Source organism: Jaculus jaculus, chromosome 4, assembly GCF_020740685.1.
Source record: "Jaculus jaculus isolate mJacJac1 chromosome 4, mJacJac1.mat.Y.cur, whole genome shotgun sequence".
NCBI lineage: Eukaryota > Metazoa > Chordata > Mammalia > Rodentia > Dipodidae > Jaculus > Jaculus jaculus.
The window spans coordinates 16932285-16949186 of record NC_059105.1 but is presented as its reverse complement, the minus strand read 5'-3'; the positions used below and the strand labels follow the sequence as shown (position 1 = coordinate 16949186).

Below are 16902 nucleotides of genomic sequence, written 5' to 3'. Positions count from 1 at the left end.
AATCCAAATGTAGGGCGTGCGCCTTGACATTTCATGAAAGAGACAGCATCCAGTTACAGGGAATTAGGTCTTTACATTTTCCACTGTTTTCCCCAGCCTAGGGTTACACATCACAAAGGAATTTTCCAGGAGCTGACCCAGACATGCAGACTTCTCTTATATATATTTCAAGTGCTTTCTCCAGATCAAGCCCTATTGCCTGCAAGTAGGGCTTCTGACTGAACCTTTGCTTCTACCATGGGGGCGCTAAGAACCCCACCCCACCTTTTCCTGATCTTTAAGAATCCCTAAGTTAGGAGCTGGGGATGTGACTTAGGTGGTGGAGTGCTTGCGTGGCATGCACAAAGTGCTGGGTTTGATCCCCAGCACCACATACACTGGGCATGGTGGCACATGCCGGCCCACCCAGGACTTGGGAGGTGGAAGCTGGAGGATCCACAAGTCATCCTCTGCTATACAGCATGTTTGAGGCTAGCCTGGGTGACATGAAACCCTGTCTCAGTAAAAACCCTCTCTATTCCCTAACACCTTCCCGTCAGGCTCAAGGCACCCAAGGAACCTAACAGGGTCCCTGACCCCAGAGTGAAATATGATGAGGAGGGAAGAAGGTGGGGTACCATGGACATGACCCCTTGTCTGTCCATTGCCACACTGGGCTCCACAGAGGTATGGGGCAAGGGGACAACTTCAAGAAGAAAGCAGAGAGCCAGCGAGCTCTGAGATGACAACAGGAAATGGGGGGGCGGGGGCAACCAGGTGTCTGCCACAAACTCCTGGAACTTTGAAACCTGCTTCCAAATGCGATTCTGTTTCCCAAACCACGACATCTGTATCCTGTGAACTCTTCCCTGTAGCACTGGTGAGGGGGGGAAATGAAGGGATAATGTATAAAGAGATGTTTCATTCTTTAAACTAGGAAGGGGTCAAAGGATAGGATTCTAGTTGATTGGTTGCCAAAACTTCCCGAGTGTGAGAAGTCGGTAAATCATGAAGACTATCAGTTTCTTTATCCTTCTATAAAGGTGGAAGTAATTAGTCCTTCTTACTTCCTGGAGTGTTATGAGAGTGAAACGTGGAGCTAGGGCTTTGAAGGGCACTCTTTACTTCAGCATAAATACAGATGAGTTTGCCAAGGCAGGGGTTAGCTGATGTGTGCCTGGCACCATAGTGATTCAGGGATTTGGGGTTCCTTGTATGCCAATGCACTGGTAGTTTGGAGTGTTCCTGAATTCTTGGCCAAAGAAGGAAATCCATGGACCAGAGGATAAGGTTCAGAAAGATGTTTATTATAGCTTAAAGCTTTAGGAGGACGAAGAAAGGGGGGCTTAAGCTTAGAACATACGAGAAGGAGGCCAGGTGGAGCTGTTGTCCAGGGAGGCAAAGAGGGTGTTGAGAAGCCCCACCCCTTGAGACTCAGATATATGTGTGTGTGTGTGTGTGTGTGTGTGTGTGTGTGTGTGTATGTGTGTGTATGTATATGTGTATATTGTGTGTGTGTGTTAAAGGTAGGGTCTCACTCTAGCCCAGGCTGACCTGGAATTCACTATGTAGTCTTAGGGTGGCCTCAAACTCACGGCAATCCTCCTACCTCTGCCTCCCAAGTCCTGGGATTAAAGGTGTGCACCACCACGCCCCGTTTAGATCCGGGTTTTTTATGGAGAGTGGCTACATAAGGAAGACCAGATCGGCAGCTTACTATGGGAAAAGACCAGATTTTACAGCTTTGCCAGTATCTTAGGTAAGGGTCAAAGTTTCTGTCCCCTAGGAAGGATGCAAATTGAATCTGGCAATCTTTCCTGGAGGGTTTCTGTAAACTTAGTGACATTTCCTGCTTTTAGTTAATACATTTTAAAAAATTCACTTGTTTTTTTTTTCTGTTACCTTGATTGCCTAGCCATTTTCTGTCTTCTATCACTAGGGTATAAATTAGGAACCTGGACACAGGAATCAGCCACCTCTCTGTGACACTTCACAGCTATGCAACCTGTGGCAGGTTGACAATCCCCTTTGTGCCTCTACTGTCTAATCTGTACAACAGGAATATAATAATACTCATTTCATTGACTTATTTCCAGGATTAAATTTGATAATATATGTGAATATTTCTTTTTTTTTTTTTCTTTTTCTTTTTCTTTTTTGTTTTTTTGAGGTAGGGTCTCACTCTAGCCCAGGCTGACCTGGAATTCACTCTGGATTCTCCAGGTAGCCTCAAACTTATGATCCACCTACCTCTGCTTCCTGAGTGCTGGGATTAAAGGCGTGTGCCACCATGCCCGGCATATGTGAATAATTCAAACACTAACTGGCATCTAAAAAGCACTAGCTGGGCTGGAGAGATGGCTTAGCGGTTAAGCGCTTGCCTGTGAAGCCTAAGGACCCCGGTTCGAGGCTCGGTTCCCCAGGTCCCATGTTAGCCAGATGCACAAGGGGGCGCACGCGTCTGGAGTTCATTTGCAGAGGCTGGAAGCCCTGGCGCGCCCATTCTCTCTCTCTCCCTCTATCTGTCTTTCTCTCTGTGTCTGTCGTTCTCAAATAAATAAATAAATAAAAATTTAAAAAAAATTTTAAAACAAAAAAGCAAAAAAAAAAAAAAGCACTAGCTAAATATTCATTAATGAACATACCATAGTCTTCCTTCATCCAAGGCCCCCAAGTGGATGCCTGAAAACCTCACCTAGCACTGAACCCTGTTTCCAAGTTCTGCACAGTTGATCTGACAGCTGAGACGGCTACTTGACTGAACAATGGGTAAATGGCACACATAGCTTGGATACACTGGCCAAAGAGATGAATTAACGTGCCAGGTAGGATGGAGCTGGAAGGTGTGATGTTTCCTCACGGTACCCAGAGAAAATATCTTACAATTAGAACGCATGAATTATTTTCTGGAATTTTCCATGTTTTTTGACCATGGTTAACTGAAAACATGGCCAGGGAAATGGTAGATAAGGCGGTACTTTGCTGTTCAGAGGTAGCAGAGACAGGGTAGGCGTCAGTCACTGGGAGCCTTGAGGCCCACAGGACTGTGTCTGCTTTCTCCGTGGGTTTTCTAGATGGAAGCACTTCTTCAAGATGGTCATGGATCTCATGTCCCATAGTGTCATCTTTCTTCCAACTTTGCATGGGGCACGAGCCAGGGCTTAAGAGACTCAAGAAACCTAGAAGGAACCTCCCCACTCTGAGAGCTGATCCCCATCCATTGCTCTGCTAGCTTGTAGTCAGGCCTGGCAGCCCCATCCTAGGCTGTGGGTAGTCCAGTTAGGCTGTGGGAGCAGAGGGCACCAACTCTGGCTCAGCGGGCATCTGTCACCCACTTCAGTGAGCTATGCTTAAGGAGCCCAGGACAGACAACTAGGACAATTTAGGCCGTGACCACACCACACAGCTTTCAGTCCAGACCATTATTTCTATGTGGACATGTGAAGTGACATTTACTGAGCACACACCATTGCATTTCCAGGACCGATAGAATAGAAGGGACTCCAGTGTCTAGAAACTTGCAATTGAAGTCAGGGTAATACCTTCAAAATAGATTAATAGGCCAATATGGCCAACACTGCCATTGGCTTACCTGTCATAAGATTAGAATAACATTTTCTTTGCCCCCAGGAGAAGAGTTATACCTGAATGACTTTTTTTTATTATATGAGTCATGGGTGAAACCAAGATGGTGTGCCTTGGGGTGAGTTCATGGATCTTGGGTCTAAACATAAAGAAGGGGCATTTAATGGACACAGACCTCTACTGGCACCCAGAGGACACGGAGTCCATTGTTGCATGACACTGCTGTTTTAAGATGCTTGATGATTTTAAAAGACAGACCCAGGAATGGGGTAGAGCATCTCCAGTTCTGACTCTTTGGCTCACCATCAACACGGCCTGGAGACCTGAGATTTTCAATGCCAACCTTCAAAAAATGCTCTCTCCTCTGGTCTATCTCTCCTAGGACAGACAGTGTAGCTCTGTGGGTTTCTAGCTGTGCATCCATGCAAAGACCCCACCAGCATCACCGTAATTCCTCCCCAGACCTCCTGGGCTTGCAAGGTTGACTCTCTGCCCCCCTCAGAGAGGAGAGAAAGTGCCAGACAGCTAGGGTCTCCATCTAACTGATTATATGGAAGCTTAATTGGCTGATCATGTGTGTGTGTGGAGGTATTGTTAGAAGCAAAATGTGTGTGGGTTTCCCTTATGAGGGAGAGAAGCTTGATTTGGGGGGAATTTACAAGGGCCACCCAGCTCTCTGGTGAAGATAGTTATATCATCAAGGTGCCAAGGCCGGGGGAGCCCTGAATTCTATCCTGATCTGCTTAGCAAGCCCCTGCCCAGCCTTGGTCCTTCCACCAGGGGTTGATGACTTGATAGTCTAGCTAGCCAGCTTGCCATGGAGAATTCCCTGTTGTAGCCTCCAGAGGACTGGAATTCCAGGTGGGTCACCATTCCCACCTGGCATTTGTGTGGGTGCTGGGGATCCAAACTCAGATACTCATGCTGTAAAGCGGGTGCTCTGTCCACTGAGCCATCTCCCCTGACCTCTGTTCTTTTCAAAGGGTGTAAACGTCTGCATGCATGTTTGCGTGCGAGTGAAGGGAGAGCATGTGCGTGCAGAGGCATATGCGTGTATGTGGAGACCAGAGGACAAACTTGGGTGTCATTCCTCAGGAGCACTGTCTACTTTTTTTAAAAAATTTTTTATTTATTTATTTGAGAACGACAGACACAGAGAGAAAGACAGATAGAGGGAGAGAGAGAGAATGGGCGCGTCAGGGCTTCCAGCCTCTGCAAACAAACTCCAGACGCGTGCGCCCCCTTGTGCATCTGGCTAACGTGGGACCTGGGGAACCGAGCCTCGAACCGGGGTCCTTAGGCTTCACAGGCAAGCGTTTAACCGCTAAGCCATCTCTCCAGCCCACTGTCTACTTTTTTTAGCCAGGGTCTCTCCTTGGTGTGAAGCTCACCAATTACACTCGACTGACCCACCAGTGAGCCCCGGGGATCCTCCTGCCTCCGCCTCCCCAGCACAGGTGCATGCTGCAAGCAAGCTCTGGCATTTTCATGGAGGTTCTGGGAATTTAACTCAGGTCCTCCTGCTCACGAGACAGGTGCCGTGTTGACTGAGCCCTTTCTCCTTTTTCTTTGCTTCCCTTTCTCCCGTCTTTTCTCCATTTTTCTCTCTGTCTCTGTTTTCTGTTCTTTGTCACAGGAAATTTGGTCCGTGGGCCTCACCCGAGCCGGGGCATCGCCCATAGCTTGTTAGCAACGCAGGCTGGCAGACCTTGTTCCAAGCCCACTAACTTTAATCCATATTGTGACAAGACTCGGGGTGGACTCCAGGCACATCAACATGTGAACAGTACCATGGAGGTGTAATTTTTTTTTCCAGCCCTTGGCTTTGCCTCAGACTTTCTTGTCCTTCCCGCTGATCTTTTCCAAGTCCTCTCTTCTGGCCTCTGGATTTTCTTTCTTTTTTTATTTTCTCCCTCCCTTCCTTCAGGTGTTCCCCATAAACTGAGGTGTTCTGAATGCTAGGTTCCCAGCTGATGGAGATTTGGGAGTTAATGCCTCCTGAAGGGAGTGTATTGTTGGGGGCAGGCTTATGGGCTTTATAGCCAGTTTCCCCATGCCAGTGTTTGGCACACACTCCTGTTGCTGTGGTCCACCTTATGTTGGCCAGGGGGTGATGTCCACCCTCTGCTCATGCCATCATTTCCCCCTGCCATCGTGGAGCTTCCCCTCCAGCCCGTAAGCCAAAATAAATCTCTTTTTCCCAGAAGCTGCTCTTGGTTGGGTGATTTCTACCAGCAATGCGAACCTGACTGCAACACTTGCCTTCCATTTATTTCTTTCTCCCTTTCTCTCCTGCCTCCCCTCCTTCCATCCCTTCTTCCTGAATTTCTCTCCCTTCCTTTTTCTCCCATTTTTCTTTCTCTCTCCTTTTCATCTTCCTTCCTCTCTCCCTCCGTCCCTCTTTTTCTTCTTTTAAAAAAATTTTTTTTTAATTAATTATTTATTTATTTGAGAGCGACAGACACAGAAAGACAGATAGAGGGAGAAAGAATGGGCGCGCCAGGGCTTCCAGCCTCTGCAAACGAACTCCAGACGCGTGTGCCCCCTTGTGCATCTGGCTAACGTGGGACCTGGGGAACCGAGCCTCGAACCGGGGTCCTTAGGCTTCACAGGCAAGCGCTTAACCGCTAAGCCATTTCTCCAGCCCTTCTTTTCTTTCTTCTCTCTTTTGCTCTCTTTTTTCTTTCCCTCATTAACTCAGTCGTTTGCTTTTTCTCTCGCTCCCGTCTGATTCCCTCGCCCTTTTCCTTCTGTTTCTCTTGGCTCATCCCTTCCTCTTCTTGCCTAGGCTGCAGAGCGGGCTGTCCCGAGCCCTCCCGCCTGGGCCGCGCTGAGTCTAACGTCTCTGGGCCCGGCTGACCTGCAGCGGGTTCTTGGTGCTGATGGCGATGACGTGGTACTTGTAGAAGCACAGCTCGCAGCTCCAGCAGCCCCGCTCGCTGATCCACTTGATGAGACACGGCTGGTGCGTGCACTTGACCGAGCCGTCGCAGCGACACGGGCTCAGCAGCTCCCCCTGCAGGGAGAGAGGGAGTGGTGAGGCCTGAGCCCCAGTCTGACAGGTGGTGGGTGGGCGGGTAGGTAGGTGGGTGAATGGAGGATGGAGCCTAGACCAGACAAGGCCGCGGCGTCCAAGCCTCAGGCTACTCTGGAGGCACCAAAGTCCATGCAGGAGGCCCAGCTCCAGTGTTCCCACCATGGACTCAAGCTTCTTTGGTCAGCTTAACTTCCAGCCCTGAGACCTTTACTCCTATCCGATGACCCACTTAAAAAAATTTTATTTGAGAAAGAGAGAGAATGAATAAGCATGCCAGGGCCTCTAGCCACTGCAAACGAATTCCAGATGCATGCGCCCCCCCCCCCCTTGTGCATCTGGCTTACTGGGTCCTGGGGAATGGAACCGGGATCCTTTGGCTTTGCAGGCAAACAACTAAACCACTAAGCCATCTCTCCACCCGGTGACCCACTTCTTATATGCCCAAGCCCTCTGCAGTCCAGCAGCGGGTGCGAGGCTCCATGAATTTCTATTTAGAAACCCAGCCAAGGGTCTCACAGGACGCAAGAACACACGTGAAGCAGGGGGCGATTGGAGTGGTTTGGAGGACTCAGACTGAAAAAGGACAGCCGCCACATGGTGTGGCACCCCTTCAATCCAAGCACTCAGGAGATTGAGGTGGGAGGATCACCATGAGTTTGAGGTTAGCCTGGGAATACAGAGTACTAGATTGTTTTGGGCTAGAATGAGACCCTGCCTCTAAAAAGACGAAAAAGTAAAATAAATTAATCAATTTTAATAAGTTAAAACTAAAAATAAAAAAGGACTGCCACTATTATCTCCAGTTACATGGAAGCCAAGCAACAATGAGGCAATCTGGTAGGGATTGATTTATTGATCAATTGATTGCAGTGCTGACAATTGAACCCAAAGTTTCACAGGTGCTAAGCCACATCCGCAGATGGAGAGGGATTCTTTAATTCTCTTGGTAGTCTGATTGTTAGCAATTTTAAAATGTCATGAGAAGGGCAGGAGAAGTGGCTCAGTGGCTAAAGGTACCCTGTCTCTGCAAGCCTGCTAACTAAAGTTTGGATACCCGGCACCCATGTAAAGCCAGACACAAAGTGGCACACACATCTGTAATCCCAATGGGACTGCAGCTGAGTCAAGAGAATTCTGGTGCTAACAGCCAGCTAGACTGGACTTTCTACCAGCAAAACAAGAGACTGTGTCTCAAACAAGGTAGAAAGAGACAATCAACATCACAAGGTTGTTGTCTGAGCTTCACACATGTGCCACACTCCCACATATACACAAATTAAATAAATTACACACACACACACACACACACACACACATTGTTTCATGACAGTCATTTTGCCTGAGTGTAAAGAAAGCCCTATACAGAAGTATCTTGTGGTGATGAATAATGTTGTGGCCAGAAGCTATAGATTGTTATTTGAAAAGCTTCAGTGCTGGGGTGGGATACCTTTCAGCAAGGTGTTGGTCAGGGAGGCTTCTGATGCTCCCAAGACATTACAGGCCCATATATTAATATCCTGAGTTTTAGTTTGAGCCTTTGCTTTCTCATCCAGTCCAAAACATAGAGGCCAAGGTCCACCCAGTGAAGCTTCTCACACTGGATTCTTGAGCAAAAACCATGTGGAGTAGGCTTGAATCTTAAGGACCTTGGAGGTTAGGTCAATGCCCTTGCTGATGGCTTGTGTTGCTCTAACCACTTGGAACAAAGATAACAGACTAGTCCGGAAGCATTGGAAGCTGTGCGGCAAAAGACCTGCATAAGCCAAGCGTGGTGGTACACGGCTAGAATCCCAGCCCTTGAAGTAGGAGGGTACTGTCAGTTCCAGGCCAGCCTGAGCTACAGAGGGATTTCCAGGACAGCCTGATGTGGAGTTAGACCCTGCCTTAAACACACATACACACACATACCAAAAACCAACCAACAAACAAAATCAAATAAGACCTTCACGTGCTGGAGTTAGATGGTGTTAGGATTTGGAACTTGTGAGGAGACCACAGAGCCGGGCTCATTCTCCAGAGCTCCCCAGGACACACCCACATCTGAAACCGGTTTCTCCGTGTCACCTGTTGCAGTGACCCCAGGTGCTTCCATGAGCCTCGCTCACTGCTCCTCTCTCCCTTTCCCCTCTGTGCTTTCGCTTTGTCTTTTTTCTCCCGCCTAGCTCAGGGGCCACCAATTTTGCTCACTAAAGTGTCATCCTTCATTCACCTTCCTAGAGACTTTGGCAGCCGGCAGGCCCTGTGCCCCCTCTGGCTTTGGTCTTGTGCTGGTAAGCCCGGGGTAGGGCCATCTCAGCCATCCGCCCACATACGCGGGGATTCTACCATTCACGCGACAACACCACAAAGAAGCAATGCAGCGTCTCATGGATGCGATCCCGATAGCAACATGCATATTTGTCATAGTCCTTATGATAAACCATAGAACCTGCCATTTCCACCTGAGATTTCTAGAATCATCTTCCTCCTCTATTTAATTCCTATCACTCAGAAACCCTATCCTTGGCCTAAAGGACGTCTAGAATATCTTGTTGCACCTGGCCTACTCAAACTGCTAATCCCTTCCTTCTAGATGGTTCTAATACCACCTCCTGCAGGGAGCCATGCTGACTTCGCCAGGTTGCTTTGATCTGTAAGTATCTCATGTTGAGTCACCTCTTATGCTTGCCAGAGTCTGGATACCGGCACCCATGTAAAGCCAGATGCAAAAGTGGCACACACATCTGTAATCCCAATGGGACTGCAGCTGAGTCAACAGAATCCTGACGCTTGTAGTCAGCTGGTGTGGACTTCCTAGCAGCAAAACAAGAGAGACCCTGTCTCAGACAAGGTGGAAGGAGATGATCACCATCCCAAGGTAGTCCTCTGATTTCAGACAGGTGCCACACCGCAACATGCACACAGATTATACATGTATGGATATGATCATTTTGCCTGAGTATAAAGAAAGCCCTATGCAGAAGTAACCTGTGGAGAGAGGTAATGTTGGGCCCATAGCCATAGATTATTATTAGAAAAGTTTCAGTTGCAAGAATGGAGTATCTTTCAGCACGTTGTTGGCCAGGGAAGTCCCTTGTTTAGAACTCAGCACACAAGCACAAGGATCTTCCACTTGTCTGTCCTCCAAAGGACCCCTGGAAAGCAAAGATGAGGTTTTTCCATCCTGGGAAACCTCGGGTACGAAGCCCTACAAGAGAAGGCATGCGCCAACCTTTTGTGTTTGGATGAATAAATGAAAGCAAATAAATAAACCAAACTTCTCCGGCTCCCGCACTGCCCGCTCTGCAAACACAGGAACATGTTCTTCTTGTTGATTCGGGACCCTTTACAGAGCCTGGGACTCCATGAACACATGCGCAGTGAATTAACCAAGCACAGAGACAGTCAGGCGCTCGGTCCCATGAAATCCCACCTGATCTCCCAGTCTGTTCCTCCAGTACTGATAAGCCACGCCCATTTTGCTATGGCCTTTCCCTCCCTGTCAAGTGATTCTCCCATTTGTCTCCGGGTCACTATACTGTCACCTTCCCTGTGGAACAATGCTTTGCACATCTTTTCCTCCCTAACACCTGGTGCAGTGCCTAGTCCAGTTAGATAATCATCCCTGCTTCGACAGCTGAACAGAGGCATTCCTGTTGCCTGAATGAGAGTTTTTGCTTCTCTTGGACATGACTAGTCTTCGGCTCTCAGGAAGCAGCTGTGATACCTGGCAGAGGAGAAGAGGAGGCAGGGGATGGGCACGTTGCTAGCTGCTCACCACACCCAGTTAAGCCTAAGGTCCCTTGGCGTTGAGCATCTGTGCCATGGCTGTGAGAAGGAAGTGGGAGGGGTACATGGAGAGAGCTGCTGAGGGAGGGGCACGAGACCTTATTATTCATGGCAGCATTTCCTAGGCTCATTAATTCTAACAGGATGAGCTCGGGTTTGATTAATCGGGTTGTTAAGCAGCCGTGTCAAATTGCTGATCAGGTAAAAGACACTATTTCCGGTCCCTGGTAACTGTGCCAAGTAACAGCAAAGTCTTTGATTCCCAAGCAAGGAGATCTTTTTAAAAAATGTATTTATTTATTTGAGAGGTGGGGGGAGGGAAGAGGCAGAGAGAAGGGGTGTGCCAGGCCATACAGCCACTGCAAACAAACTCCAGACGCTTGCACCACCTTTTGCATCTGACTTACGTGGGTCCTGGGGAGTCGAACCTGGGTCCTTTGGCTTTGTAGGCAAGCACCTTAACCACTAAGCCATCTCTCCAGCCCAAGGAGAGCTTTTGGGTAAAGTACAGCTGATGACAGGACATGAGACTTCCATCTTGGCTTTGGATGGGAACAGTTTGTTCTCAGTAGAGCCCCTGAGTCACCATGTACTTAACCTATGGAAGGAGGAAGCATGGCCTGGCCTGGTCCCAGAGCCTGGCTAATAGTCTAAGAGACCCAGGCTGAGGCACTTCCTCTGAAGTACCTTGCTGGTGCCCCCACACCCACACTTTGCCTTGGAGCTGGATAACACGAAAGGCAGAATGGGGGACTTGGCTGTGGCACTTATAAATATTAGAAAACAAGAAACCTAAAAATGCTAGAAAAATTGTTCTGATGAGAAAAAATACTCATGAATTTTTGAGAAAAAAAAATCCATAAAGAAGCTATTTTAACCTTAGCGTTTGTGTAAGCACTGGACTGATTGCTTAGTCTGTTTTATGTACTTTGGGAGGAGGGTCATGATCCTTTTAGAGCTTGGACTTCAACTGCCTTAGTGTGGGCCTTTCACCATTTTCCTCTGGTCTTCAAGAACAACAGAGATGGGCTAACTGGCATTGAGATGGATCCATGTTAGATTTAATGAAGATGGTCCTTGAAATAAAGTCCATTAAACGCTCGGGATAGAGACATGTCTCAGCAGTTAAGGCGTTTGCCTGCAAAGTCTAATGACCCAGGTTCGATTCCCTAGCACCCATGTAAAGCCAGATGCACAAAATGGCACATGCACCTGAAGTTCGTTTGCAGTGGCTAGAGGTCCTAGTGTGCCCATACTTTCCCTCTCTCTCTGTATCTCTCTGCTTGCAAATAAATTAAATAAAAAATTTAAATAAAAATAAAAAAGCTAAAATTGTGTAACATGGAAACTGAGGTGGATACTGCCCATCCCCCCCCAAAGGGGGAAAAATATCTCCCAGTATAAAATAGATTTCTATTAAAGAAAGAGGAAATGACTAAGTCAAGGTCACAGAACCAGACAGTAGCACTGGCAGAATGAGAAGCCAGGACTTTCTCTCTTTCTCTCTCTCTCTCTTTCTTTTTAGCAAGAGAGTGAGAGTGAGTGAGAGAGACAAGGAGAGAGAGAATTGCCAGGGCCTCAGCCACTGAAATCAAATGCCAGCTGCTTGCGCCACCTAGTGGGCACGTGAGACCTTGCACTTGCCTCACCTTTGTGCACTTGCCTTACTTGGGATATGGAGAATAGCTTGGGTCCTTAGGCTTCACAGGCAAGTGTCTTAACTGCTAAGCCATCTCTCCAGCCCCAGAAGCCAGGACATTCTGACCAGTGTCAGCCTCTGAGCTTCACAACACCAGCCACCTTATGCCTACCCACTCCTGTTCTATGAGTCTCTTTTCTGTCTTCTTTCCCAGAGGAGGGAGGATGCCTTCTGACCCAGCTCTGGTCCTCAGCCACATCTTCCATGACGGCCAGCTACAGACCTGTCTTCTCTCCCTGCATCATTACCCACTGTGTCATTTCCAAATCCTCCAGGATTCGGCCTGCTCGCTATACCCCATCAACTGGGCACACCAGAGATGTATGAAAAAGTCTCCAGCGTGTGGGAAAGGACACGCTCCTTTGGCCCAGCTCCCATAGCTTCATCACTTGGGTGAGGAAGACTATGATGAACTTGTCTCAGCCAGTGACCAAAAGGACTCACTGAAGAAGGGCACCAGGCTCTTCCTCAGTGATCGTCTCAGGGCTTTGGGCCTGGACACCTCTTGGGAACAACCTGGACAAGAAAAATGGGATGTTCTCTAATCCCTTGGGCTCCATGAGACACAGTGTGGGGTACACCTAAGCGTGTGTGTTCTGGAAACCAGACACTTTGGTTTTGAATGTCTCTTCACCCTTTACTGGCTATGCAAAATTAGGCAAGCCCCTTCACCTCTCTGGGAGCTCTGTTTCTTTATATTTCCAGAGCAGATAACTCTTATCTCCTCAAAGGTGCATTAAATGATCTGTGTCCCCCCCTTTTTTTTTAAATTTTGTAGTTTTTTGAAATAGGCTCTTACTCTAGCCCAGACTGACCTGGAATTCATATGTCATCTCAGGGTGGCCTCAAACTCATGGCAATCCTCCTACCTTCCAAGTGCCAGGATTAAAGGAATGCTCCACTATGCCCTGCTAAGGGTGCATTAAATGAAAGCAAGCATTCAGAGTGCCTGACACAGTCTGGGCTCGAGTGAGACCCTATCTTGAAAAAAAAAAAAAATACAATCCTAATTCACATTTCTTTAAATCATTTTTTTTTTTTTCTATCAGGTAGGAGCTCAGTAAACTAGGTGGAGAGAGATTGAGGAAGACAGCCAATGTCAACATCTGGTACCACACACTGAATACATACGCACGTGCATGCACCCACACATGCATGTGCACATGCACACTATACATAGAAACCAATAAAACAATCCCCCCCGAAACAATGAAACACACACACACACACAAAATGAAAAGGGTTAGCTGAGCCAGAGAGAAGTTAAGATTAAAGAACATTCTAAGACTTTCTTTCCTTTCTGTCCTTCTGAGGTAAAAGATGGGGACAGCCTGGGACTGTCTGTCCTTGTGTTATTATAGGAGACTGAGAGCATTCAGCGGACGTTTGCTTTGGATCTGATCAGGGGAAGAGCGCGAGCCTCCAGGGCTGAGATCTCGCTAGAGACGGGCGTGGGGTGGGGGAAGGCAGGACAAGGTGACTTGTAGCCTGGGTTATGACTGATCTGGTGGCAGTGGGCGGGGGGTAGGGGTGTTCAAGAGGAAGTCTTCTCCTGTCAACAGCAGTTGCAAGACTGTGGTTGCTTCTCCATTCATAGAATTCTTTGTTTATTTTGGGCCTGCTTTATTTTTTTTGCCTCTTTCAGTCTGAAGGTCTGGCTTTAGGAGTCCTTAGGTTACCCAGTTACCATGGCAATGACAGGTAAGCCGAAGGCTTCCCGCCTTCTACTCACTCAAGAGCCAGGCATCCCTGGCGCTGAAAGAAATAAAGAGACAGCCCACACAAGGCTGGAGTTTGCTGTTCTGGGAAATCAGAACAAAGGAGACAGGAAAAACGCGAGCTTGGGGGTAGAGTTTAGGAACATCTTCCTTTGTTGACTAATATGGTGAAGAGCCTGTCTCAGATCCTGGACACTCTTGGGTTTATCTAGGCTCTTACAATCTGTGTGACCTCGAGTAAGCTGCTCACCTTGGTCAGTCATTCCTTTATTCATTCAGTATTTATTTTTTTAATTTTTTGTTTTTTTTTTATTTTTATTTTTTAAATCTGTTTCTTCAGATAAGGAAGTATTTTTTTTAATTTTTAATTTTTTATTTATTTATTTGAGAGTGACAGACACAGAGAGAAAGACAGATAGAGGGAGAGAGAGAGAGACAGAGAGAGAATGGGCGCGCCAGGGCTTCCAGCCTCTGCAAACGAACTCCAGACGCGTGCGCCCCCTTGTGCATCTGGCTAACGTGGGACCTGGGGAACCGAGCCTCGAACTGGGGTCCTTAGGCTTCACAGGCAAGCGCTTAACCGCTAAGCCATCTCTCCAGCCCATTTGTTTATTTTTATTTATTTATTTGAGAGCACAGAGAGAAAGAGGCAGATAGAGATAGAGAGAGAGACAGAGAGAGAGAGAGAGAGAGAGGGAGGGAGGGAGGGAGAGAGAATGGGCGTGCCAGGGCTTCCAGCCGCTGGAAATGAACTCCAGATGCATGCGCCACCTTGTGCATCTGGCTAACGTGAGTCCTGGGGAATCTAGCCTCGAGCCAGGGTCCTCAGGCTTCACAGGCAAATACTTAACCGCTAAGCCATTTCTCCAGCCCCATTCAGTATTTATTTACCATGTTCCAGGTTCTGTTTTTGGTGATAGGTGTAAAGCAATAAATGGGACTGACTAAAATTCTCTAGTAGAGAAAGATAAGAAGAACAAGCAAATTATGTGTGCCTAAGATGGTGTCAAGTATGGAGAAAAATAAATAGGGAAAGGGAAGATGGACTATGAAGTAGGTTGACATTCTAAACAGGATGGTGTGAAGGTTTATCTTCATTGTCAACTTGGCCTGATTTAGAATCACCATGGAAACACTCCCCTGGGTGTGTCTATGAGGGTGGTTCTAGAAAGGCCTACATGAAGAGAAACGACCACCCTGGATGTGGGTGGTACCATCCCCATGGGCTGGAGTCCCAGACTGATAAAAAGGAGAAAGCAGGCTGGGTGTGGCGCACGCCTTGCATCCCAGCACTCGGGAAGCAGAGGTAGGAGGATCGCTGTGAGTTTGAGGCCACCCTGAGACTACACAGGGAATTCCAGGTCAGCCTGGGGTAGAGTGAGACTCTTACCTCGAGAAACAAAGGAAAAGGAAGGGAGAAAGCAAGCTGAGCACTAGCATTCCTCTCTTCCTGTTTGCTGAGGGCAGATGCAGTGAACGCCTTCAGCTCCTGCCACCGTGACTTCCCTGCGGTGATGGACTGAACCCTCAAATTGTGAATGAAAAGAAACCCTTCCTTAAGTTGCTTTTGCCAGGTGTTTTGTTACAGCAACAAGAAAAGTGATATAGCTGGCTGCAAAAGGCCTTGGAAGGTGGGTGTTTGGGTCAAGATCCGAGGGAGCAAGAGGCATCTTAGGGGCTCAGCGTTCTGAGCAAAGGGGTGATCAAGTGCAAGGGTTCTGAGCAGAAACATACCGAACATACCCAAAACAGTGACAGGAAGGGGTCATATGGGAGAGTATCTCCAGTAAGGTCTGTGGACCATATTAAGGACGTGGTATTTATGAATGAGATGGTAAATTATGGATGTTTTGAGCAGAGAGAGTGGCAGGATCTCCTTGTCTCTAAGCCTACCTTCTCTTTACTTCAGATGGTATGACCCGACCACGTGTGGCAGGATTATGCTGCCCTTTCCCAGGGGAGGGCTGGAAGACAGCCCCGGGAGACAGGGTCCCACTGGGATCATCCAGGTCAGCGATGGTCGTGTAGCAGTGGAAATCCTGAGAAACAGCTTCTGGATAGATTTAAAAGAAATGGAGGGCTGCAGAAAGAAATGGCTTAGTGGTTTAAGGTGCTTGCCTGCAAAGCCCAAGGACCTAGGTTCAATTTCCCAGGAGCCACGTAAGCCAGATATACAAGGTGGAACATACATCTGGAATTTGTTTGCAGCGGTTGGAGGCACTGACACTCCCTCCCTCTCTCTCTCTCTCTCTCTCTCTGAAATAACTAAATAAAAATAAAATATTTTAAAATAAATGGATGTTAAGATTGGCTGGACGATTGGATGTAGTATGTGGGCAAAGCAGAAAAGCCAAGGATGGTGCTAATTTTGATCCGGGCAATGGGAAGGAAGAGGAGTTACTGTAGTTGAGTCAAGATAGACCAGAGGAAGAAAGAGCAGGTTTGGGAGAAAGGATTGGGACTCAGGTCTGGGCAACTGTGAGGTACCTATTGGCTATTGAAGAGGAAATGTCCAACATTCACTGCAAGGTGTATTAGCCTGGCATGAGAGAGAGGTCAACTCTTGAGAGTCCCTGGCATGGTGACAGTATTTAAATCCACCACTAGATGAGATAACCAAAGTGATGAATGTAGGTCAGGAAAGGAAGGGACACCTGGGGTCATCTTGGGGAGGACAGTTTGGAGGTCAGAAGAGACTGGGAAGGGAAGCGTAGCCAGATGGGAAGAGACGTATTTGCTCCAACAGCCAAGAAGGAGCGCAGCGTACACGAAGGAGAGGGGAGCCATTGGCTCTGTGAACACTGTTGATGGATCAAGCTGGACGAGAACCAAGAATTAACTATGAATTTGGCAAGTTTACTTCTGATTTCTTCTTCTTTTTTTTTAAGTGAAATATGAAGAAAAGTTGTGGGTTGGGAGTGAAAAAGAGGGTTGAGGTATATAAGGATCTGAGATTGTATTGATGGTTAGCAGGAAAGTTTATTTGTTTCTATACTTTGACCTGCTTGCTTGAGCAAGAGAAAGAATAGATGCACCAGGTCCTCTTATTACCACACGTGAATTAACTCTGGACTCACCCTCTGCTTTGTGCATCTGGCTTGGAAAGGCCCAGTTGC

General features: G+C 47.7%; 1 protein-coding gene across 1 annotated transcript in view; it reads right to left on the bottom strand.

Moving 5' to 3' along the window:
- Window positions 1–16902, bottom strand: part of Marchf4 (membrane associated ring-CH-type finger 4) — a 138714-nt gene that overhangs the window by 26003 nt on the left and 95809 nt on the right. Inside the window, exon 3 of the mRNA XM_045148485.1 lies at window positions 6425–6580. Within this exon, the coding sequence (XP_045004420.1) occupies window positions 6425–6580 (156 nt within the window). The remainder of the gene's footprint in view (window positions 1–6424; window positions 6581–16902) is intronic.